The sequence below is a fragment of the Monodon monoceros genome, unplaced genomic scaffold (genome assembly GCF_005190385.1).
Source record: "Monodon monoceros isolate NGI ecotype Baffin Bay Population unplaced genomic scaffold, NGI_Narwhal_1 Super_Scaffold_5, whole genome shotgun sequence".
NCBI lineage: Eukaryota > Metazoa > Chordata > Mammalia > Artiodactyla > Monodontidae > Monodon > Monodon monoceros.
This window is the reverse complement of record NW_021703782.1, coordinates 113,132,881-113,157,959: the sequence shown is the minus strand read 5'-3', so window position 1 is coordinate 113,157,959 and position 25,079 is coordinate 113,132,881. Positions and strand designations below refer to the sequence as shown.

The 25,079-nt window shown below is 54.9% G+C and overlaps 1 protein-coding gene across 8 annotated transcripts in view; it reads right to left on the bottom strand.

Annotated features, from left to right (window-relative positions):
• Positions 1-300: 300 nt before the first annotated feature.
• EHMT1 (euchromatic histone lysine methyltransferase 1) overlaps positions 301-25,079 on the bottom strand; it is a 144,901-nt gene continuing 120,122 nt past the window's right edge. For 7 of the 8 annotated variants that reach the window (XM_029202896.1, XM_029202900.1, XM_029202895.1 and 4 more), the window contains 11 exons: positions 24,290-24,391; positions 22,623-22,727; positions 16,847-17,001; positions 15,918-16,085; positions 15,660-15,804; positions 15,231-15,308; positions 14,174-14,289; positions 12,969-13,055; positions 12,469-12,547; positions 1,324-1,499; positions 301-1,197 (listed from right to left, as the gene is read on the bottom strand). In XM_029202896.1, coding sequence (XP_029058729.1) covers positions 1,023-1,197; positions 1,324-1,499; positions 12,469-12,547; positions 12,969-13,055; positions 14,174-14,289; positions 15,231-15,308; positions 15,660-15,804; positions 15,918-16,085; positions 16,847-17,001; positions 22,623-22,727; positions 24,290-24,391 — 1,386 coding nt within the window. In that variant the 3' untranslated portion in view covers positions 301-1,022. Of the gene's footprint in view, positions 1,198-1,323; positions 1,500-12,468; positions 12,548-12,968; positions 13,056-14,173; positions 14,290-15,230; positions 15,309-15,659; positions 15,805-15,917; positions 16,086-16,846; positions 17,002-22,622; positions 22,728-24,289; positions 24,392-25,079 lie in introns of those variants that run through there. The other variant, XM_029202904.1, reaches the window with a different exon arrangement.

The following is a 25,079-nucleotide window of genomic DNA, read 5'->3' as shown; positions in this document are numbered from 1 at the left end:
TTCATTGAAAACAGAACAAGAAATGGTCTGAGCCAAAAGACTGCTCTTAGAACTTGTCAAAAACATTTCAACAGAAAAAATAAACATGACTGCATTATGAATGTTTTAGAAGAGTCGCACAAAAAAACCCACTGTTACTGCACTAATTACAGTATTTAAAAAAGTATATGCCAAAAAAAAGTATATGACCTGGCAGGCCATCACACAAAAGGTGATGGCAAATTTATTCACACTACAAGACTAACATTTTAAAAAAAGTTTTCTCCTGCATTTTATTCTAAAATCACTTTGTTCTCTTTATACAGTTGATAGTTTATTTTCACATGGTGAGTAGAAACCACACCAGAATCAGCACCGTTGTCTGTGTTTTCTGTTTTTTATTTTTTGTTTGTCCTAATGTCCAATAATGGTAGAAAATAAGTCAGTTTATTCATCATCAGAGCGTGCGGCTTAGAAATCAACAGAAGGCGCCGGCCTCACGGCACTCGCAGGGCAGGTGTGGGTCCTCCGTGCGCCGTGGCCCTCCTGCACCCCCAGACCGCTTCCTCGAAAAGAAACACGTTAGAGGTCTGGTATATAGGACTAGATATAGGATGTCTTTAAAAAGCAAACCCACGTTTTCTCCAAGGTCAGTGGCAGCTCGGCCCTGACCTCTCAGGAGCGGTGGGGACAGGGTCTGCGCGGCCCCAGGAGCCGGCACCAGCCCCTCGGGCTGCGGGTGGGTGACGGTGGCTTTGGCGGGGCCACACGGAGGGGTCTGGGTCGACAGGACACTGCCCACAAGCCCAGCGGTGGGACAGGAACGACGGAGAGCAGAGGGGAAACGAGAAACGTGGAAACGACAAAATCACCATCAGAAACTCACGGGCGACACCAGTGCAGAGTCCCAAGGCGCCCACCGCGCAGCCCGGCCCCGCCAGCACCAGGCCGGGACCTCAGACGTCATCGTGTGCGCTTCTCCTTTTCTCCCCGAACCGCAGCGTGAACGGCATCCGCTTGGGCGCCCGGGCCGCGGCTCTCTCTCATAGCGGGTCGGCGGGGGAGGAGCTGGTGTCGGGCAGCCCGTCCTCCTGTGCGGCCTGGGCGCCGGCCTGCCGCTGGGCCAGGGCGGCGCTGGAGTGCCGGCACTTGGGGGAGCCACAGCGGCAGCTGAACAGCTTGCCTTTGATGTCCCAGAAGCGCTCCCCGTAGTCAAACCTGGGGGGAGAACAGAGCTGGGCGGGGGTCCGGGCCCACCAGCACCTCCCGGGAGCCGGGCCCACCTAGCCCCGCCCGAGCCGTCCAGTCTGGGGCAGGTAGCGCGTGCGCCTGGCGGGCACCTACCCCAGCTGCTCCCCGGCCTCGATCAGGCGGGTGCTGAAGAAGGCGATCCTGGGGAAGCGCAGGTCCTGGTGGGACATGAAGACGCGCACGGGCACCAGGTTGGGCTCGCAGTGGTGGTTGATGAAGCGGCTGACGTTGCCATAGAAACGCGCATCGATGCAGTACAGCTCTCCGTCCTGGGGGAGACACGCACTGAGCGTCCCAGGAGGGCAGGCGTGGGCACCGCCACTGCCACGCAGCGGACGCCACCTTCTCCTCCCCCTCCCTCCTGGGGCTTCAACTCCGGGGGTGAAAACGAGCACAAACATGGATAATCTATGTGGCTGGCACCGTCCCATCCGACGCTCTGATGCTGTCAGCACCAGGACAGAGGAGGACAGCGTTATGGGAACCACGTGGGGTGGCTAAGGGGCCACATGGTCCTGTAAGGAACACCGGGCAGCACAACTCCCCAGGGACCTGGTGATGGAGGAGCAGGGGTACAACTTAGCAGGAGTGGGAGACGCAGGGGGCACTGGGCAGGGGGACAGAGGGGACAGGGGGACAGAGGGGACAGGGGGACAGAGGGATGGGGGGCAGAGGGGCAGAGGGACGGGGGGCAGAGGGACACGGGCACGGGGGGCAGAGGGACAGGGGGGCGGAGAGACAGAGGGACGGAGGGCAGAGGGACAGGGGAGCAGAGGGACAGGAGACAGAGGGACGGGAGGCAGAGTGACAGAGGGGCAGAGGAGTAGAGGGACAGAGGAGCAGAGGGGTAGAGGGACAGAGGAGCAGAGATGTAGAGGGACAGAGGGGCAGAGGGACAGGGGGGCAGGGAGGCAGGGGGCAAAGGGGCAGAGGGGCAGCGGGGCAGAGCTGCTTGGGAGCTGAGGGGCTGAGGGGCAGTGGGACAGCGGGAGGGAAGCTGCCAGGTTGCTCACGAGGGGACTCAGAAAACCACAGACCCTTCAGGACAGAGAGGAGCCCCGGGACCGGGGTCCCAACCGTGCCTCTGGCATTGCTGCCGCGGTAACAACACAGGGCAGAAGGGGCTGAGCTGACCGTGAGAAAGGGGCCTGGTCTAACCATCCGAGCCGTGGGAAAGAGTTTTCTCTGGAAGGATCCAGAGCACAAGATTGACCCAAAGTCAGAGGGGCCACACGGCGAGGACACCCACCCAGAACCGAACCCCTGAGTGAGCAGCAAGCAGACCCCCCCAGAGCACCACCATGCCATCGGCCACTGCGGTCTGACCCTCACGCCAGCGGCCAGGGGGCCAGGGGGCCAGGGAAGAGCCTCAACTATACTGATTTTCTCCCCCTTTCTGTGTCTTTATCCATAAAGACAAGAGTGAGAAATCCTTGGAGGAAGTGAAACATGTTTTCACTTTTTCTCTTTTCTTTTTTCCTAAGCTGAACAAGAGACTAAAGGAGCAGCAGAAAGGGGTGGGTGAGAAGCAGGTGCCCGTGTGATGAAGGAAGGAGGCCCTGGGCTGGACCCCAAGCAGCGAAGGGCCGTGCGGACACCGCCTCTACCACCCAGGGGCGCGAGGCGGCCCAGACACCCCCTCCCCCCTGGGTCCCTAAAGGGAGCCCCTGTAAGGGTCCCGCATGGAGACCCCGCCCAGAGCCTGCAGGACCCACAGGTGGCCCCCCAGGGACACCAAGGCTTCCTGGGGGACAAGTGGGGGTTCTGCCCACTGGTCCCTGGCCCTGGGCCCCTGCCATGCTGCCCACACTTCCCAGGAGTTATGTCCTGAGCCCTTGGTCACCGGCCTGCACCAAGCGGGGGCCACCCATCCTGAAGACCTGACCATTCCCCTCTATGAGGACCCTGCGTCCCTCCTGCGACAAGCAGCCTTTCTCGGTCTTTAAGATGTGTCCTTTCAGATGTATGTGCTGCTTTTTTAAAGCTTCTCTGATCCAGAAACCACCCACACCTGGTTCTGAGGCAAAAATACTGTGGGGAGGGAGCCCCACGCCCACACGAGCCACCCACATCGTGACTCTGAGAGGCTGAGGGCGTGAGGGCACCCGGGTTAACCAGGGGACTCGAGAAGAGGCTTGAAGTGGGAGGAGACGGGGACAGAGCAGGTGTTTGGAAGGTTCCAGAACAGCAAGGAGAGGGACGGACTCAGCAGCATGAGGACAGGTGATCAGACCCAGGAAACACCTGGAAGGCAGAACCGGAAAGTTTCCTGATGCCTCATAATGGTGGGTGGGGGAGCGAGGCACGGGCAGATGGCCCAGCGGGTATGGGCACTCTGACATGCCAACACTCGGGGACACACAGGCCTGAGCTGGAACGGCCGGGGGACGTGCTGCATCCGTGGCTTTTTACGTGCCCAGAAAGAAAGACCCATGGGGCAAGACTGAAGAGGGCTACCTGCTCGGGTCCAGGAGGAGTGGACCAGAGCAAGCAGGAGACCCACACAGCTGGGGGCCGGGGCTGAGGGCCCAGAGTCAGCGGCACTCGGGTTGCCAGGACCCTCCCAGGGGCACAGCCCGGTGTGCGGGGCTGAAGAGACGGAAAGGCCAGGGGTCAAAGGCAGTGGTGGCAGCAACGGGAGGAGAGAGGGTGGCCACTGGAGGGATGTCCCTATGGGGGCCAGGGGCTGGCAGGGGTCCAGGAGCTGCTCAGGGGAGGAGCTGAGAAACAAGCACAGCAATCAGACAGGGTAACTCCACGTCTTAGAATCTGATAATTAAGAAACGGGCTTGGAATCTGCAGTGTTTTTACAGAAGCACCAGCCAGAGCAGTCTGGAGACAGAAAGCTCCTCCCAGACAGGTAAGCGGGGAACGTGGAGAGGCCTGTGTGGGGCCCCCTTGGGGCCCCCAGGAACGCCCCCTCCGCCCCTCCCCGGACAGCGTCCGCACATGCCCCATCTGTCAAAGGATGTTGGTGAGAATCAGAGCGCTGACCTGTGGTCAGGCAAGCTGCCTGGTCTGCGGAGACTCGAGACAGCCTGACAGAGCATTTCAGAAAAAGCAACAAAGAAAACGCCTCGTGAAGGAGCGGATGCTCCAGGAAGGCTCCTCCACGGGGGTCGAGCTCAGCGGCTGGCGTTCCTAGCTGTGCTGCACAGCGGGCATGAGGCCAGGGGTCTAGGGCCCTGCGAACCTTCCTTGCTGCAGGTGGGACCCTCAGGGCTGCACCCCAGGGCGAGGGTCACTGCAGGGGAGGCTGGGCTAGACTCGGAGAGGCTGGCGGCTGCAGCTCAGCCCCGAACCACCCTCGTTCCCACAAATGGACCGAGTGATTCCAGATGAGGGCTCCGAAGCCTCAATGCATATCTTCAGGCAGGTTTGCAAATACAGAGTTTGGAACCCAAACAAAAACTCATCAGGAACAAGGGGCAATGGGCAAACAGAATGAAAATAAGCAGGAAACCCCCAGACACTAGACACAGACCCACAGGCACAGATGCTAGCGGTGCCAGATGGTCGGGGGCAGGCTCTGGGGACACACGCAGGCCAGCCTACGGGCCAGTGCAGGCCGACCACCGGCAGCACAACGCCCTGTGCTGAAGCAGGCGTGAGATTACAAACCAGTAATGATGGCCCAACGATGGCCCATAAAATCAGATTATCCACCATGTTACTACAGTAAGTACAAGAGAGTTTGTAGGGGCATTTCAGCAGATGCAGAAAAACACTGAACACAGCCTAACGTCAATCCAGGTCACTCTTGGTGGACTAGGGACAGAGCTCTGAGCACCAGCGCCCATGGGAGCCTGGGTTCTGGAAGCTTTTCTCCACCAAGGCAGGCACAGCGGCCCGGCCGGGAGGGGACCGTGTGCTGATGACACGATTGTGTCCACTGAGAAGAGAACTCACAAATAAATGCTACATCTAGTCAGTGAGTTTAACAGGTCACAGAGTTAAAAGTTAGTTGGGGGCTTCTCTGGTGGTGCAGTGGTTGAGAGTCCGCCTGCCGATGCAGGGGACACAGGTTCGTGCCCCAGTCCGGGAAGATGCCACATGCTGCGGAGTGGCTGGGCCCGTGAGCCATGGCCACTGAGCCTGCGTGTCCAGAGCCTGTGCTCCGCAATGGGAGAGGCCACAACAGTGAGAGGCCCACGTACAGCAAAAAAAAAAAAAAAAGTTAGTTGGAAAAAAGTAACTATTTCTATGTATGAAGCAACTAAATCAGGGGAAAAAATGCCATTTACAAGAGCACTGAAATGGTCCAACACCAGGACCCTGCTCCCCACCACAAAGGAGCAGCCAGCACTAGACCTGCCCTCCTGCCAGGACTCTCCAGATGCTCGGGACACATGTGCCAGGGACATGGCCGAGCCTCCCATGAAGCTGCCAGTCACCACCACGCGGCCCCAGGGGATGAGGACACATCCACCCAAAGCCTGACATGAATGCTCTCGAAAGCTGCGCTAACTGCCAACACCTGGAAACAGCCCAAATGTGTCTGCGGTGGATGGAGGAGCAGCCTGAGGGGTATCCACACGACTGAGCAGTGATGACCCAACCAACACAAACACGTGACACCGCAGACGAGCTCCCAGAGGTTCCCTCCACCAGGGAGAGGGCCAGACCCAGAGGCCATGTGCCGTGGGAATCCACCCATACGACATTCTGGAAAAGGCAAACGGCAGGGACAGAGGGGCCGGGTGTCCCCGAGAGCTGGTCTGCATATCTCGGTGCAGTGGTGCTCACCCCAGCCTCGCTCGCTCACAGAACCCCACCCCCTGGGCAACCTGTGACTCGCTTCTCACGAAAGCCACTCCCGCGATCACATCACACCGTGCATGGTTCTCCTGCTGACCTTCAAGAAGGGGGCTGTGTGCTTGGGGCCCCTGGGAGCAGACAGGGTCCTGGCTGGACCTCAGTCCTGCAGCCGAGAACTTGCGTTCTGACAACCAGCATGTGAGCCCGAGGACTCCGAGGTCCAAGGTCCAGAAAAGACGCAGCCGGACCACGTCTGGACGGCCTGGGTGACCCTGAGCAGAGGACCCTGAGATCACTGATGGGGCAGGAACAAGGAGACGCCTGTCAAAACCAACAGAGCTGGACACATAAATGGGTGAATTTCCTGCATACAAATTAGGCCTCAGTAAACAAATCAGCACCAGAATACTTCTACGAGGGCATCTACGAAAAGCTCACAGCTCACATCACACTTAGTGTTCAAAGAATGAATGCTTTTCCCTTGACAGAGATGGGCAAGGATGTCCCCTCCCACTGCTGAGACCCCAGCCAGGCTCTCAGCACAGACTTAGAAGGGCAAGGAAGAAGTAGAGCTGTCTTTACTCACACATGACACAGTTATGCATACAGAAAATCCTAGAGAATCGTCAAAAAAGCTACTGGAATTAACAAGTGGATTTAGCAAGGTCGATATACAAAAAACCAAGTATTTCCATATCCTAGCAACAATTAGACAACGAAGTAAACAGCAACACTGTTTACGAAAGCATAAGAGCATGGAATACTTGGGAATAAACTTAAGGGAACATGTGTAAGATCTACACCCTGAGAGCCCGCAAGCTCTGCGGACACCTGGACGCAACACCAGGGACCAGGAGGAGACCTAACGCTGTGCAGACGCCGACGCCCTAAACTCAGCAACAAACGGGAGGCAACCCCAGCAGGGCTCCGGCCGCGGCTTCCTGTACTGATGCCCTGATTCCAGAATCTACAGGGAAATGCAAAGGACACAGAAAAGGTGAAACGGCTTTTGGAGGAAACAGGGTCTGAGCACAACGCGACCTGGTTTCAGGGTTTAGTCTCACAGCCGTACCGGTGCACCTTGGTTTGCTGAACTTTGCAGACACCGCATCCAGTGGGTCTGCGGGCTCCATTCTTCCAACAGTATCCGCTTACTTCCTGTCTCCGTCACATTCTGGTAATTCTCGTAGTATTTTAAACGTTTTCAGTACTGCTATATTTGTTACGGTATATGTGGTCAGTGACCTTTGATGTTACTACTATGACCCACGGAAGGCTCAGATGATGGTTAGCATTTTTTAGCAATAAAGCATCTTTTGATTAAGGTATATACATTATTTTTATAAGACAATGCTATTGTACACTTAATAGCCTATAGTATAAACATGACTTTTAGATGCACTGGGACCAAAAAAAAAAAAGAAAAGTGTGTACTGTAATACGCTCTACTGTGATATTCACTATGTTGCTGGTCTGGAACTGAACCCGCAGCGCCTCCGAGGTGCGCCTGTGACCAGGACAGAGTGATGTAGGTTACGGATTGGCAAATAAACCAAAGGAAAAAACATAGCCCAGACAGACCTACTTTCAATAGTGCAAGTAGAGACTTTACATTCACATGGACAAAAGGGAACCTCAACCCCCATCTTACACCAAAAACAAAAATCAATGCAAAACGTGAGACCTGAAACCTTGAGACTTCTAGAAGAAAACAGAGGTGGGAAGCCCTTTGATATTGGTCTTGAATGATTTTTTGGATTTGACACCAAAAGCAAAGACAACAAAAGCAAAAGTAAACAAGTGGACTACACTGAACTAAAAAGCTTCTGCACAGCAAAGGAAACCATCAACAAAATGAAAAAGCAGGTACCAGGTGTTCCCTGGTGGTCCACGGGTTAGGACTCAGCGCTTTCACTGCCATAGGCCCAGGTTCACTCCCTGGTCGGGGAACTAAGATCCTGCAAGCCGAGACATGCGGAAAAAAGAAAGAAAAAGGCAGCTACCGAATGGGAGAAAATATTTGCAAACCATGTGTCTGATAAGGGGTTATTATCCAAAATATATAAAGAACTCACACAACTCAGTAGCAAAAAACAAAAAAGCCAATTTAAAAAATGGGCAGGGGAACTGAATAATCACCTTTCCAAAGAAGACACACAGATGGCCAACAGGTACATGAAAAGATGCTCCACATCACTAACCATCAGAGAAACGCACATCGAAACCAATGATTAATCACCTCACACCTGTCAGAATGACCGTCATCAAAAAGACAAGAAGCACTGGCGAGGGTGTGGAGAAAAGGGAGCCCTCAGTGCACTGCGAGGGGGGAGGTAAATTGGTGCGGCCACTGTGGACAACAGTGTGGATGGAGCTTCCTCAAGAAGGTGAAAACAGAACTACCGTGTGATCCAGCGATCCCACTCCAGGACATTTACGAAGGAAACAAAACCACAACCTTGAAGAGATATCTGCTCCCCCATGTCCACTGCAGCATTATTCACAGCAGCCAAGATATGGAAACAACCAAGTGTCCATTAATGGGTAAGAAAATGTGGCACACATACAGTGGAATACTATTCCGCCTTAAAAAAAAAAAAAAAAAAAAGGAAATCCTGACATTTGGGACAATATGGATGAACCTCAAGGGCAACATCTGAGATAAGCCAGCAAATGACAAAGACGGCATGGTGTCACTTTATGTGGCCTCTTACTTTTTTTTTTTAAGGCAAACTTTCATGGAAACTGAGTAGAATAGGGGTTGCCAGGGGGTGAGGAGTGGGGGAAACAGGGAGACAGTAAATTTATAAAATGAAAAAGGTCTGAGGATCAAATGTATAACATGGTGACTACAGTTGATGACACTGTTCTGTACAGCCGAAATTTGCTAAGAGAATAGAACTTAAGTGATCTCACCAAAAAAAATATGTTAAGCGAAAAAAACAAACCATATACAAAAGTTCTTGAAACAGATCACAGACCTAAATGTAATTTTGCTAAAATACAAAAATTCTAGAGAAAGGAGAAAATCTTCACAACCTTGCAGCAAAGATTTCTTAGGACACATGAAGCACTAAACCATTAAAAACGTTTTCTGTTCTGTGAAGAGGAAGGAAAGGCAGGAGGGAAATACTCACAACACACGTTGGACAAAGGGTACCATTCAGGGCTTGTGAAGAGCTCTTACGACAAGCGGCCCGACAGAACAACCCACAATAAATTTTTAAAACTTCTCCACGAACGAAGATGTAAGGAAGCCACTAAGCTGTGAAAAGACACTGCCATATAATGAAGATGTGGTGCATACAGTGGAATATTACTCAGCCATAAAAAGGAACGAAATAGTGTCATTTGCAGAGATGTGGGTGGACCTAAAGACTCACACAGAGTGAAGTAAGTCAGAAAAACATACCATATAATACTGCTTATATGTGGAATCTAGAAAAATGGTACAGATGAACTTATTTGCAAAGCAGAAATAGAGACACAGATGTAGAGAACAAACATATGGACCCCAAGGGGGGGAAGGGAGGGTGGTATGAATTGGGAGATTGGGATTGACATATATACACTACTATGTATAAGATAGATAACTAATGAGAACCTACTGTATAGCACAGGGAGCTCTACTCAGTGCTCTGTAGTGACCTAAATGGGAAGGAAATCCAAAAAAAAGGGGATATATGTATATGTATAGCTGATTCACTTTGCTGTACAGCAGAAACACAACATGGTAAAGCAACTATACTCCCATAAAAATTATTAAAAAAAAAAAAGATGCTGCCATCACGGGGCATCAGAATTAGTGTCTGAGCTGCCCTTTCCTGCTGGCGAGTGTGGGGGGGAACAAGCCCTCCGGAAACTGTTTGCCGTTTCTCCTAAAGTCAGTAAGTGAACACTCACCAGACGGCAGTAATTCCACCCCCAAGAATTTACCGAGAGAAACAAAGACTCACATCCACAGAAGTCAAGTCTGAAAATCCACTGCAGGTACACTCCTGGCCATAAAAGCCAGAACCAGCGGGTCCACCCACAGGCCAGCACACAGCCCCGCACGGCTATCTGGGTCACCACTCCCAACGGGAAGGAGCAGATGGCCCAGCGAACCATCACAGGTCAACGCTATGACCCTAACCGGATTCACAGGTCAGTACTCTGAGCCTAACTGGTTCACAGGTCAATGGCCTGACCCTAAATGGATTCACAGGTTCAAAGCTCTGCCCCTATCCTGGTTTACAGGTCAGTGCTCTGACCCTAACTGGTTCACAGGTCAATGCTCTGACCCTAACGGGTTCACAGGTCAATGCTCTGACCCTATCCTGGTTCACAGGTCAGTGCTCTGACCATAAATGGATTCACAGGTTCAAAGCTCTGACTCTATCCTGGTTTACAGATCAGTGCTCTGACCCTAACTTGTTCACAGGTCAATGCTCTGACCCTAACTGGATTCACAGGTTCAAAGCTCTGCCCCTATCCTGGTTTACAGGTCAGTGCTCTGACCCTAACTGGTTCACAGGTCAATGCTCTGACCCTATCCTGGTTCACAGGTCAGTGCTCTGACACTAAACGGATTCACAGGTTCAAAGCTCTGACTCTATCCTGGTTTACAGATCAGTACTTTGGCCCTAACAGGTTCACAGGTCAATGCTCTGACCCTAATCTGGTTCACGGGTCAATCCTCTGACGGTAACTGGGTTCACAGGTTCAATGCTCTGACCCTAACCTGGTTCATCTGTCAATGCTCTGACCCTAACTGGGTTCACAGGTTCAATGCTCTGACCCGATCCTGGTTCACCTGTCAATGCTCTGACCCTAACTGGGTTCACAGGTCAGTGCTCTGACCCTATCCTTATTCATGGGTCAAAGCTCTGACCCTAACCTGGTTCACAGGTCATTGCTATGATCCTAACCTGGTTCACGGGTCAATACTATGATCCCTAATGAGGTTTACAGGTTCGATGCCATGATCTAATCTGGCTCACAGATTCAATGCTATGCAATCAAATCCCTACAGGAGTTTTGTGGAACTTGTCAAGCTGATTTTAAAACTTATATGGAAACTTTGAGAGACCAAGAAGAGCAGACACTCCCAAGAACCCCAAGGTAAGGGGAGGTAAACTAGGATAACTAATAGAGTACAGGCTGCCCAAGGCAGTCGGCTGACAGAGGCCAACCCAAGCTCTCGCAGACACCTGATTTATGACAAAATCTGCACTGCTGAGGGGTGGGGAAAGGACAATCTTTTCAACAAATGATGCTCAGTCACACAGATGTCAATACAGGGAAAAAAATAAAGCTTGATCCCCTTCAGCAAAAAAGCAAAATATACCTTCTGGGAAACAATATAAATGTGTAACTTTGTGAGCTGGGTTTTAGAAAAACTTGTCTCGGACATTATAGAAACCCACCTGTATACATAAAAAGACTGCAAAGTTGGAGGATAATAAAAATAAGAACTTCTGTTCATTAAAAGACATCGTCAGGAAGTAAACAAGCAACAGAGGGAAGATATCTGCAAGTCAAACGTCAGGAAAGAGCACTGATCCAGAACATGGAAAGAACTGCTGCAAACCAGTAAGAGGCAAACTGCTCAGCAGACACAGGTACGCAGGAAACCTGGCCCGGCTGCAGTGCCACGCGCGCGCAGGCTGGGCAGCTGGCCGTGGTGCCGTGGGGAAGGCCTGGCCCCACGGCCCTGGGCTAGAGCCGCGCCCCAGGCTGCAACCTCCAGGAACACAGGCTCCTCTTCCAGACACTTGTCTCACAAATGCTGACCCCTTAGGGTGTGGCTGCAGGGGCAGCGCGGGGTCAGGCGATGAGCAGGGCGCTCTGAAGACACAACCAAGAGTGGCAGGCACGGGAAGGGGAGCGCCTGGCTTCACCCGACCTACAGGTGGCTGTTCAGGGGTCTCGCAGCTGCTGCGGGGGACGGAGTACTTGTTTCCCTGCCGCCACCTGAACTCCCTCCCACTGGCAGCGACGGCGAGTTCTTAGAAGGTCTGAAGTCAGCAATTTATGAATTAAGGAGCAACCCTGGGAGCCAGGACAAGGCAGGACAGGGCAGCCTGCGATGGCTCAGAAACTGCCCTGGGAACCAGGGCCCGGAGCGGACAAAGCCAGGGTCCAGCTCTTCTACCCGCACCTGGGAGGGCACCGGGGTCACAGAGAGACGCACCCACCCTGTTCACAAGTGTGACCCTCACTCCACTCGAAGGCTCGACCCCCGTGCACATGGCCCCCGAGCCTCTTGGCGGCCCTCACCCTTGCTGAGAAGGAAGGTGGGGCTCAGAGGCTGGAGGGACATGTCCGAGGTCCCACACTCTCACGCGAGGCTCGCTGGGCAAGCTCAGGACCTCTGGGATCAGGGACCCAGCGCCAGTCTGGCGGGCGAGCCTCCTTACCAGCCCGGGCCCCGCCAGCAGGCCCCTCCACACGGCACAGTCCCATCAGCTCTACGCCCAACCCCTCAGGACGCATTACCTTGTTGTCAAGGTCAAAGAGGTAAGAATCTTCCTCACGCACGTCAGCTTCCGAGTCAGAGATGAGCTCCCCGACATACCTGCGGAGGCGGAGGCAGACGAAAACGTGACAGGCGCATGTCACCCAGGACCCAGACGCAGGGCACAGGGGCCCTGACGGAGCCCACATGACTGAGAATTCTGCCTGTGACTGAACAGGGACTTCATCCGGGTCCCAGGAAATGATGACAGAGAAACCCTCTATCTGACCAGGGGTCCAAAATGATCATCCCCTACACGTCATGAAGTGCTGACGGATCTTCTGAAATAAGTTATGAGCTGGTGAGAAAGTGCAGGCAGAAACGCAGAGGTGGGCGGGGGCTGCCCGCAGCGTGAGCGCACAGCCAGGCCCAGGCAGCCCCTCCCCGGTGAGCGTGGGGCCCCCCACTGGCCAGTGTGCACTCCTAGTCGCACCCTCCCCCGTGACAGCAGCAGCCCTGGGCTGACCGGGCCCTCACTTACTCGCAAACAAAGGTGCCCAGCGGGATGTCCTGCAGGGACCGCACGCCCCAGCCCATGTTCTGCGTCCGATAGAGCTGCAGCCTCGTCCTGGAAAACAGGATCAGCCACTCACGGCCACGTTCCACCACACTCAGCTCACACTCATGTTACCACACAAGTGACAGGAGTAAAAAACACAGAAAATACAACTTTCATGTCTGGAGATGCGTTAGAACTTCGCATGCAATGCAGCAGTGACACCTAGAGTTACCCCGCCCCTGCACCAAGGCGCCACTCACAGCATCCTTCACACCCTCAGGGGGCAGGGGAACCTCAGACACCAGCCTGAGGTCAGCGCGTGGAACACGGCCCCCGGCCCTCCCTGAGCCTCAGTGCCCTCATCGCCAACGTGTGACGAGGACCAAAGGGGTTATTAGCAGGCCCGCTGGTCCCAGGCTGCAATGCAGGCGAGCTCGGGCAGCATGCCAACCACAGGGCTGAGCTGGCCCCTGGGGGCAGCTGCGGGGCCCCTCCCAGGCCCCGAGAGCTAGGGCATCCCGCCAGCCATTTGTGTGTCCAGTGGCGTGTCTGTCCTCACCCCCAAGGCCTTTCTGCCACATGCCAGGACACAGAAGTATGGGTTGGTCACAAGTGCTGTAAGGTTACACTGATATTAATAGACCCCAAAATACCATAACGTTCATGTTCAGCTAAACTTACATAGGATACAAATCTTCCCTCGTAACCTTTGATTTTCCAACTCTCGAGCATGTTCACGGAGGGAAGGTTCATGACCAGAACCCCAGGGTCTGGCTCTGGGTGGTCAGTGAACCAAGTGCCCGAGTACCAAGTGGCAACATGTTTTACATGAGACTCAGTACGTGGGTATGAGGGAACCACATGAGTGTTCACACCAGATCAGGACCTCGTGAGCTTGGACCACACAGCTCTTGGCAAGCCTGCCTCTTGCCTTCGGGCCGTCTGACCTGAACCCAAGTCTGAGCGGGTAGGAAACGTGGAAGGCTTCCACTCTTTACGTCAACCTCTATAACATCAGCAGAGGCCAAGGGCTCCGAGAAAGCCACCTCCACGTGCAAACACACACACGCTAAACACACGCTGCTCCCATCTGTGGACACACACGTGAAACTAGAGAGCTGCCCAAGGGACTTGACTGCTTTCAAACTTTACCACGGAGACCCTGGCGCCAGCCCGCGGCACCTCACCTGAGGCCGTTTTGCACGACGCGGTTCCGGCAGGTCCTCCAGCAGGAGCAGGCGTGGTTGCACTCGAAGAGCAGGGGCGGCTCCGCCATGTTGAACTCGGGCAGGAGCCGGCCATCCTGCGGACAGATGTGTAGCGAGGGCTAAATAACTGACACCAACATGCCTCCTCAAATCAAAACACCGCCCCAGAAAGCATGGTTTCTGGCCAAACTCCACACCTGGGAGGACAGGGTAAGGCCACACGCTCACGCTTTGTCCAAGGCCACGCAAAGTCTCTGGCCAGGAATCTACATGGCTTTTGGAAACCTCTGGGACAGCTCTCCCTGGTCCCTGACTGTGGCCAGCCTCTCTGCCCCAGTCGACCTCCCCCCATCCCCGTCATCCTCTCTCAGCCTCCCTGAGGCCATCAGCTCGTGGGCCCCTGGACTCCTGCTCTGCAGCCTCCAGCCTGGACCCCCTGCCAGCACCACCTGCCACTCTGCAAACCCCCAGCTCCCGAGGGACCTGTCACCGCTTTTCTGTCCGACACCCGAGACGCAGCAGAGCCGCTGGGCTGAGCCCAGGCTGTGCAGCCGCGTCCGAGGCCCTGCCAGCTCCAGTGGCTGCTCTGAACAGTTAAGAACTTGCCCCCTCTCAGCACGGCCAGGCTTCGCAGGAAACACCAGGAGACCTGAGCCCCGCCAGTCCTGCCCACGACACCTGAGCCTCTTGTCTGAACGACACTCTTGACGCCCCCTTGGCTGTAATGTTGACTCTGTGCCAGTGGCCTCCACGCTGGGCCTGTGTGCCCTCTCCATTCCAGGACACCCTGAACTCCCCAAACCAAAGCCAGGGAGGGCTCTCGTCTCAGAAACCAGCCTTGGGAGCCCTTCTCTCCTCGGCTCCCTCCAGGCCAGGTTCAGGGATGGCCACCTCTGCCCCCCAGTCAGTTCCCTCTGGCCACCCCCAGGGCCCACAGAGAATGCTGGCTCCATCCTCAATACCCGGCCTCGGTCCCGCCCCCGTCCCCTGGCGGCCTCTGTCGCTCCTCCCCAGCCAGGCCCCCACGCAGGCTCACCTTGTCGTACCAGCAGCGCATGCTCAGCTGGCCGCACATGCAGTTGCTGGAGGAGCAGTCGTCGATGCACACGCAGTACTGGAGGGAGGGGCGTGTCAGATGGAGCCCCGCCCCGCCCCCCAGTGCTGTTCACAACTCCAGTGACAATCCTCAAAATTCTGACTCTTGAGGACACCGGGGGCGTGCAGCCCCTCAGGAAGGAGGGTGTGGAGAGAACGCTCAGGCACGAGGCCTCGGGGGCTCGCAGGAGGGGCTGGGGAGGGACCCAAAGGAGGAAAGGAGGCTCAGACACTGGGTGGGCACAGCCCCAGGAGGGGAAAGACCGGGGCAGAGCCACTGCGGCCCTGAGGGCACCCCTCCCCGCTGCCCAGGCTGCTCTGGGGGCCGCAGAGGCAACATCCCACAGCAGGCCCCCCCCCCACCGCTGACCTGCAGGTGGGTAATGTTCCTGTCGATGTTCATGGGGGACGTCACACAGTTCTGAGACACGTACTTATAGTTGCTGGGGCACGGCTCGCCGTCCACACCGTTGACACACGGTATGGGGATTCGCTCATAGCCCCGAGCGATGTCTCTGCCGCAGGAAGGGGCCGTCAGCTTTCCCGGTGAGCCCTGGCCCAGCCCAGAGAGGCTTCCACTCCGACCCTCAACCCCGCCCGGAGGCAGGCCCTGCCTCGTGCTCCTCACCTGCTCACCGTCTTCTCCACCAGGGCGGGCCTGTCAGGGGCCGCATCGCGCAGCGCCTGGCTCATCTGCAGGGCGCTCCACACCTGCGAGTTGAGACTGGCGCACTGCAGGGGCGTCTCCCCCTCCTTGTTCTTCAGTGTGACGTCGGAGTCCCGGGACAGGAAGAGGCTGGAGGGAAACGCAAGTCCACAGAACATTCAGATCTTAAGTCAAAAGATACAAGGATGAGCTTTGCACGATGACAACGATCAGTAAAAATAAGGAGGAAACGGCATCCGCTTTCAGATGAACCAGCTCACCGGCCGGTGCTTCCGCTCACCATGGACACACATCATTACTCTTCTCCCCCATTTACTGTCAAAAGTCCTCCTTTTCCTTGAAGGGAAGAGCATGTAAATAACTAGGGATGGTATTTGATTTTTCTTGGCTTTTCCATTCAAAGGCACCCTCAGGATGAAAAGGGCAGCAATGCCTAGCCAGCCACGTACTCAGTTAACGCCCAGCAGGCAATCCGAGGCCTGACCCAGTCAGGGCCAGACCCCCCAAGGTCCCTATCTGAGAGGCCGAGGGCCCCACCACAGGGGCATCCCCTAGTCCCAGGCCCCCGTGAGATGAGAAGTGGGGGCCACACCTCCCTGAGCTACCGCCAGGAGCAGAGCAAAGGCTCTGGACCTGACGGCAACGGGCAAAAGTGATGCAGGAGGGGCTTCCAGTGGTGGTAGTGGGCTCCCAGCTGGCCCTCCAGCCCTCCCGTGGGTGCCGCTCCTCTGGCCCCAAGCAGAGGTGTTAGGACGGGGCTCCTCTCCACGTGTGACCTGCGTATTTGGGGATTTTTCACCACGATCCTCCCGGAGCCACGCTGACTGCAGGTGTGAACAGAAGATCCTCGTCCGCCGCAGAAAGTCCCCAGAGCACCCGGAGCCACTCACACGACACAGGCGTAGCGGTCCTCCCTGGCGGCGATGTGCAGGGGCGAGTCTCCGTGGATGTTCACGGCGTGGAGGTCGCACCTGGCGGCCAGCAGGATCTCAGCGATGTCCACACAGCCCGAGAAGGCCGCCCAGTGTAGGCAGATATTCTCCTCCTGCACGGAAGACACAAGCACATGAGGCTAAGGGGGCGGCGCGGCCCACCCGACAGAGGCTTCCTTTCCATTTTGTCTTGTTTTCGTTATAAAAGTACATTATCACAGTACAGAATATGTTAAAGATAGAAGAAAACATCAACCTCAATTAGACCACCCTAAACACGACACATTAAGTAATATAACATCTAGGGATAGTTTATTTTTTAAATTATATTGACTCTGGAACACAGTTATGATTGCAGGATAGAGTAATACTTGTACAAGATTTGAAAAAGAGCCTCGGGAACCGTCGGCCTTGCAGGCCTGGCAGCAGCACCTGCGGGCCTGTCGCCGGGCTCTTTGAGAGGGTGGGGGGGAGTAAAAAAAAAAAATTTGAAAAAGACAAATTTGATTAATTAAAAATTTTATTTCATGAAAAACTAAAAACTTTAAACGACGCAAAGAAAAATTCGAAAAATATTTGTGCCATATGTAAAATATATGATTTACCAACTATAGACTATATACGTGATAACAAAACTTTCACATTAAGTTTATTAGAAGACTACAATTTTTCTTCTTAGTAAGACTACAATTTTGAACAAATAAATGTGGAAAGAGAAGGAAAATAAAAAACAACTTACATAAGATAACAGTGAAGAATAACCCTAAAAACAAGAAAATGTCTAAACGAGAACCACTGTACATTCCACCTGCCACACTGGGGACACAGCGCGAGGAGAGTCACGCCCGCCCACGTGGCCGGCTGGACAGCCCAGGAGCCCAGCCGCCCAAGGAGCAGCACCCAACCCCCCCACCCCTGCTCCCTTGCTCACCAGCCCCCCGTCTCCCTTCCTCCCTCAGGGACGTAACCAGTGACGCTGTAGCAGTTCTCTTTCCCTGAGTTAGCCTCAGAGATGGGGCCACTGCTGCCTGTTCTTTCTGCTCTGCGGGCAGGGCGTGTGTTTGGCTCACACAGCCGACCCCTTGGGAACCACCGGGACCAAAGCGCAGCCTGGGCCCCGGGGTGCTGTCCACACCACCAAGGGGTGCAGCACATCCGGGCGACCGGGAGGCCGGGGCACCCCCTGCACTGCCCAGCGCCCCATCCCAACACCCACGTACATCCCACACCTCCAGCTCAACCAACTTCAGGAAAGACAGAAGCGAAGCAGGAGCTCAGTGGTCTGTGTCTGTCACCCTCAACATCATCGGTCTGTTTCCAACAGAGGAAACTAAGGGCTGGCCCTGCCGTCAGCCCCAGGGTGTCCTGAAAAGCCGGGGCTTGTCTGGCCTCCTCTCCTGGGCATTACTCTCAGAAGCTCTCTACCCTCTGGCTTCCACCTTCTGCACATCTGCAAGCTCCTAGGTGAAACTGCAGTCTCCTCAGGGGCCTCTTTTCTCTTTCCTTCATCAGAACGATTTGTGACTTTATCACCAGAATTAGGTTCTGAGAACTTCCCAGGCCCCTAAGCCCTCCTGCTGGGGGGACTGTGCCGTCTCCCAGCCTCTCTGAGGTCCACCAGCTACGTTACAACAGGCCTACACGTCTGATGGGGCTTCCAGCAAAGACGGGGCAAGAGGGACCACACTGGGTTTACCCCCCTCCACACCTGAAAGTACCAGAGTAAGACAGAACAGTCAAAACGTGTGCAATAACAGTTTTCAAGAACTGGACACCAGGCAGTGGAAGGCTGTGCCCCCAAGAGGAGCAAGGGAAGAACTGGACACCAGGCAGTGAAAGGCTGCCCCCCTGAGAGGAGCAAGGGAAGAACTGGACACCAGGCAGTGAAAGGCTGAGCCCCCGAGAGGAGCAAAAGGGGGCCTGTGGCCACCTGCTCACTGTTCCTCTCGGGCTCCAGGCCAGGGCAGCCAGGGCTGCAGAGCAGGCTGTGGGGCTGGGAAAGAGGCCTCTGGAGGGCTGTACGTTCCAAACCTGGACCTCCAGGAGGACACACCCCTGAGGCCAGGTGTAGAGGGCTCAGCACTGGCCCCACACAGGAGGGATGAGCAGCCTCGGGCCGAGGCCTGCTCAGACCACCTAACAAACCTAGAAAGTGAAACCCAAAATGACCAGACCATTCCTAGGTCACTTTGCTGCACCCAGAGTAAGGCTCACGACAGTTCCAGGAACACAGAAATTCCCAGCAAGGTAAATTCGCAACGTCTCGTGTCCAGCGCAAGGTTACCAGGAGTGCAAAGATGCAGGAAACATGACCCACAATGAGGAGCAAAACCAACGAATCAAACCCAGAACTGACACAGACCAGCAAACGAAGGCATCAAAGCAGCTGGAATAACTGTGTGTTCAGGAGAGACACATTTCAGAAAATACCAAGAAGACCCAAGCAGAATGTTCAGAACTGAAAACCATGACGACTGACGTGAAAGCACGCCGGATGGAATTAACAGCATAACAGACGCTGTGGAGGAAAAGGCTAGTGAGCTTGAACACAGAGCAATAAAACCAGCTGAGCAGAAATCCAGAGTGTAAAAATAATTTCAGAAAATGAAAAGCGCTTCAGTGAGCCGTGGAACAACTTCAAGACCCTTGCACATGTGGACCTGGGGCCTCGAGAAGTGGAGTAGGGGCAGAAGCAGCACTGGAAAAAATGACTAGGAAATCTCCAGCTTGATAAAACCCCACACCCACAGACCCAAGGGGCTCCACGAAGCCTAAGCGCACATGTGCACACACATAGCACCAGCCACCTCATAATCAAACTGCTGAACTCCAGTGATAAAGAGACAATCTTAAAAGCACCTGAAAGAAAAAAGACGTGGTACATACAGAGAAATGAAGACAAGGATGCCACCAGGACTTTCTCACTAGAAATGCATCGAGTGAGAACTCAGGAAAGCAGGATGTTTCAGGTACTGAAATTAAAAACTGTCAAGTTACAATTCTATATCCAGCAAAATACCTTTCAAAAGTGAAGGAAAAGGGCTTCCTTGGTGGCGAAGTGGTTGGGAATCCACCTGCCAATGCAGGGGACACAGGTTTGAGCCCTGGTCCAGGAAGAACCCACACGCCATGGAGCAACTAAGCCCGTGCGCCACAACTACTGAGCCTGCGCTCTAGAGTCCGTGAGCCACAACTACTGAGCTCACATGACACAGCTACTGAAGCCCATGCGCCTAGAGCCTGTGCTCCGCAACAAGAGAAGCACCATAATGAGAAGCCCGCGCACCACAACAAAGAGTAGCCCCCCCTCTCCACAACTAGAGGAAGCCCGCGCGCAGCAACAAAGACCCAATGCAGCCAAAAATAATTTTAAAAAAAAAAGTGAAGGAAAATAAGGACTTCACAGGCATTGAAAAGCTGAAAGAATCCATCACAAGCCGCCCAGCACAGCAGGAAATGCTAACGAACATGAGACGCACAGAAGCAAACAGCAGTGGATGGACGGACCTGAGGAAGAGGTGACCACGGGAGCTGACACGCCAGGATTATTATAGCCTTTTCCAAAGGTCACCGTTGTTTAAATAAACAACACTACTGTGGTGTTTATTTAGTAAAATGCACGAGAGGAACAGCATAAAGCTGGGGAGGGAGAAATGGAAGCTAATACTGGAAGGTTCTCCTTACAGGTCCTGAAGCTGCCTTCAACAAGAGAGCACGACCCCAGCACTAAGGCAGACCCCAGGTCAAGGCCCAGAGGACTGAGTCCGGCCACAGGGCAAAGCCAATCTAGGGAGAAAGGCTGCTTTCTAAACACACTGCTGGAGTAGCTAGAGGTCCACACACCAGAAGAAAGAGCCTGATCCCTACCTCACACCACGTATGGACATTAACACCTAAACCTAAGGAACTGCGATCGAAAACACAGAGAGTCTCTAGGGTCATGGGTTTGGCAGTGATTTCACAGGATTCATACAAAAAATAACTGATAAACTGGACTTCACCAAAATTAGAAACATGTGCTCCTCCAAAGACAATGGTTAGGATTTATGAAACACATTATCTGGTAAAGGACTTGTATCCAGAATACACAAAAACTCTCCAAACTAGAGAATAAGAAGACAAACAATCCAGTAATAAATGAGCAAAAGACCTGAACAGACCCTTCACCAAAGAAGATAAGGCCGACTACATTAAGTGCTGGGGACACCGGAAAGGAACCAGACCCTCCTACCCTGGAAACGGCTGCACCCACAGGAGTGGCAGCGCCTGAGCAGGAAGGCCACAGCCCCACCAGGGAGCCCGGCCATGATCCACAGGCGCAGGACAAGCAAGCGGACGGCCTCTCGCAGCAACAGAAAGGGAGGGGGGCCCACGCTCGGATGGGACTACAAGAAGCGAGGCCGCGACAGGAAGCAGGCGGGCTGGTCACGTCTGGTTAAGGGGGGCTGGTTAGGAGGCACAGGAGGAAACCGAGGGGTAAGTGACATCCACTGTCCTGGTTGTGTGATGGTGGCTGGGGTTAGAATTTATCTAACTGTACACTTTATAGCACAGTCTGCCACTCATACTTCAATGAAGCTACTGAAATAAAACAATGACGCTGTTTCATCATATAAATAACAAACACACGACTCAATCAGTTCTTCCAACCCCTCAGAACGACCAGAGCCTACACTGCTGGATGCTGCGAGGCCGCGCGCTGCCCATGTGCCCAGACGGTCCAGTCCCACCCAAGCACCCAGGGCCGAGGCTGCTCCAAACCACGACCCCATCCCTCGAGGAACAAGGCAGAGCGTGACTGCCGTGTGCTGTAGCTTCCCCGGACCTTGTCGCCTCCCTCCGCGCCACCCTCACCTGAAGCCCCCAGGGTTTCCCGGCCCTCAGCTGCTCTAATGTCCCAGGGCCCAGCTCTGTGGAGTCGGCAAAGACGTCCCCAACCAGCTGTGCCTGGCCCTCGGCTGGGAGCTGCTGCTCCTGTTTCCTGGGTGTGGGAGGGTCCTCACGTGGAGCAGCCAGGAGGACCGACCAGCCACTGCTCCCATCCTTTCTTCAAACAGTCCACTAAGGGCTCCGAACTGGGGGGTGGGCATGCCTTCCTTCCTTATTCCAGTATCAGTTTAACGAGCGTGTGGCTAGGCTTCCTACTTATGGCTTGGGTAACGCTATAAAGGTGGACACAGCTCCACAGGCCACACCCTGTCTGTGTCCCAGGAGCCCTGTCCCTCCGCCTGGGAAGCAGCACAGGGGCTTGTGCCAGAGCAGCCCCCCAACTCTGCCAGCCCTACCACCGCACCGGTTCTGTGGGTCCCTGAAGCCCGCCCGAGAAATTCCCCTTTGAGTTCATCAGATGCGCCTGGTGCTGCCTGTGACCAAACAGCTCCACTGATACACAGCAGAAGGCTGTGCTCAGAGGGACTGGCGAGTCCCCCGACCTTGGCCCAGGAGTGGGGTGAGCCCTGGGGCCTCGGACGTCACCACAGACATGGGAGTCAGTGTCTCTAAAGACCTCCAAAAATGCAGCTCTGCCCGAGGGGCAGGTCTCAGGGAACTGTGCCCCTCGGTTCACATCCAGCAGCTGGCTGACACACAAAATAACCACTGGAAACCGCGCTGGGTCAACACATGGCTGGCGACTCAATGGGAAGAGGTCAGAGCCACAGGCAGGTGCTAGGACGCTGCCACCCAACACACCCGTCCCCAGTCCTCCAGGGTCCGCCTCCCGGGGGAGACTCACGTTGTCCCGGATGTTGATGTCAGACCCCTTGGACAGCAGCAGTTTCACAAGGTCCACGTGCTTATACTCAGTGGCCCAAATCATGGGCGTCCAGCCGCCATCATCCTAATTTCAAAAGAAACAAACAAACATCCACACAGCTCCTAGAGACACAAGACGTGAGGCAACTCATCACTCGGGACCTGCAAGGAGGCCCCAGGGGGCGGGAGCCAGCCTGAGTCCCCATTTTGTTGGAGGAAACTGAGGCTCAGAGCGCTGCCTGGGGATCTCAGCAAGCAGGCAGGGCCCACCGGGCAACTCGACACACCTGTGCGCACGTGACAGAGTCACCTAAGAAAAAGGCCTGAAGGCCACGGAGCAGACCCAGCTGCAGAGTCCGTGCCCGGCTGGCGGGAAGCACTGACCGGGACGCACCTGCCCACCCTTCTGGTCCCAGGACAGACTCCACGCACGAAGCAGGAGCAACAGCCAAGAACTACAGACAGACAGACGGATGGACATCAGGCCCAGAGATGAATGGAGGCCATGAAAAGTCCCAGCCTCTTCTTTAAGGGCCGGAGCAGAAGCTCACCGGGGCTGAACCCCCTGCAGGCTGGACCATGGCTGTGATGAGCTGGCTGTGTGCTGCTCCACCCCGGAGGCGACTCTTAGGAAACGAGTATTACGGTGCCAGTTCCTACTCTGCAAACACTCTAGCACAACATTCTCCACTTTCCAGTCGCCACATTTTCCTGGTGGATGCACACGGCCTCCATGACTAAAGCGAGATGGTCCCTGCAGGCCTACCATGGGCACTGGGGACACGGCAGGGGCAACACAGCCCAGCCTGGGGGGAGAAACTCACAAAACCCGACCGAGTGGGAGATAAAAAACCAAAACAGGGGAAGGGGGCCCGTGGACCCCACTAGAACAGAGGTTGGAGAAACCACACTGCAGGGAGCTGCATTTCTGGTCCGTCTGGGAGGCTCTCACAGCCAGGGTGGTGGGCACGTGAGCTGGGTTAGCAGCAATAGCTGGGCCAGAAGATGGGGGGGGGTGCCTGTGATGGGAGATGGTCATCCCAGAGCTTCAAGTCATGGGCGGGCGGGGTCCTAGGGAGCGGAAGGGGGTCTCGGAGGACAGGAGGGGCCCCTGGTGAGTTAGAAGGCCCCACCCTCATTGGCTCTCCCCAGCCACTCACTCGCTCAGCAGACACGCACAGGACCTGCTCTGTAACCAGGCACTGCAGGTTACACAAACACCGCACCGGGGTCCTGACAGCAGGTGGACAAGAAGCAAACACACAGGGAAGGAGGTGGAATGTCCAACAGTGGCCAGTGCTGGGAGGGACGACGAGCTGCCACGGAGGTGGCACGGCACACAGGAGGCCAGAGACCCTGCTCAAGTAGCAGCATCTGAACACAGGCCACATGGAGACCAGGGCAGCCCAGGCGGACACCTCAGGACAAGCCTGCAGCTGGGCAGCGGCACAGAGCTTGGCGAGCGGCCAGTGGGCAGGCCAGGAGGGAGGTGGACGGGGGCGGAGGATGAGGCCAGGCCTTCCAGGACCCGGCAGGGGTGGGGGGTGGGGTGCCTCGGAGGGTGGAAGGGGCCAGGATCACCACGAAGGAGGACCACACCTCTGGCCAGCCCGTCAGGTGCCGTCACGAGTGGAGGAGGTGGTTTACCTGACAGTTGACGTCCATCTGCCCATTGGACAGCAGGTACTGGACCACATCATAGTGACCTTTCTTGGCAGCCAGGTGCAAACAGGTGGAGCCCTCTGCGTCCTGCAACACAAATGCATTTAGGTCCCGAGAAATCACAGCGTGATGGGGCAAGCTCGCCGTGCAGCCTGACACTCGTCACTGCGGCTGACCACCTCCAGGTTGCGTCCGCTGGCCGCCGGGCACACCTCCTAGATGGCTTTTAGCTCCATCTTCTCAAGGACACTAAGGGTGCCACGTTAACTGAACCATCTCAACAAAAAGGTTCCTTCCAGATCGCCAGTCTGAATGCAACGGCTATTATGCTGACACCGCTCTTGATACTTTTGCTACATGTGTATGTATCCACAAATGACGGTTTTATGTTTTTAAATTGTCTGTAAATAACATATCATATACCTGTCTGCAATTCATATTTAGTTCAACATTATGGTTTGGAGATTTCACTTTGTAGAGAACACATAGCACTAGTTCACTTATGTCAACTGATGTAAAACTAGCCCAGTTTGTGCATTTGGTCGAGGAAGACTCGTTTTTCACCAATATTCACCAAACATTGCAATACGTTTCCCGGATTCCTCATGCAAGAGTTGCCCACGGGGTCCCCCAACACCGAGACCCCCCCCCCAACAATGACACGCGTGTGCTGCTCCCCCAGGTGGGCTCAGCTGTGGGCTTCACGGGATTCTACGGCCAGGGAATGGGGTGTCTTGGGGGCTTGAAAGGCAGGCGCCTTCCCGGCATATCCCGG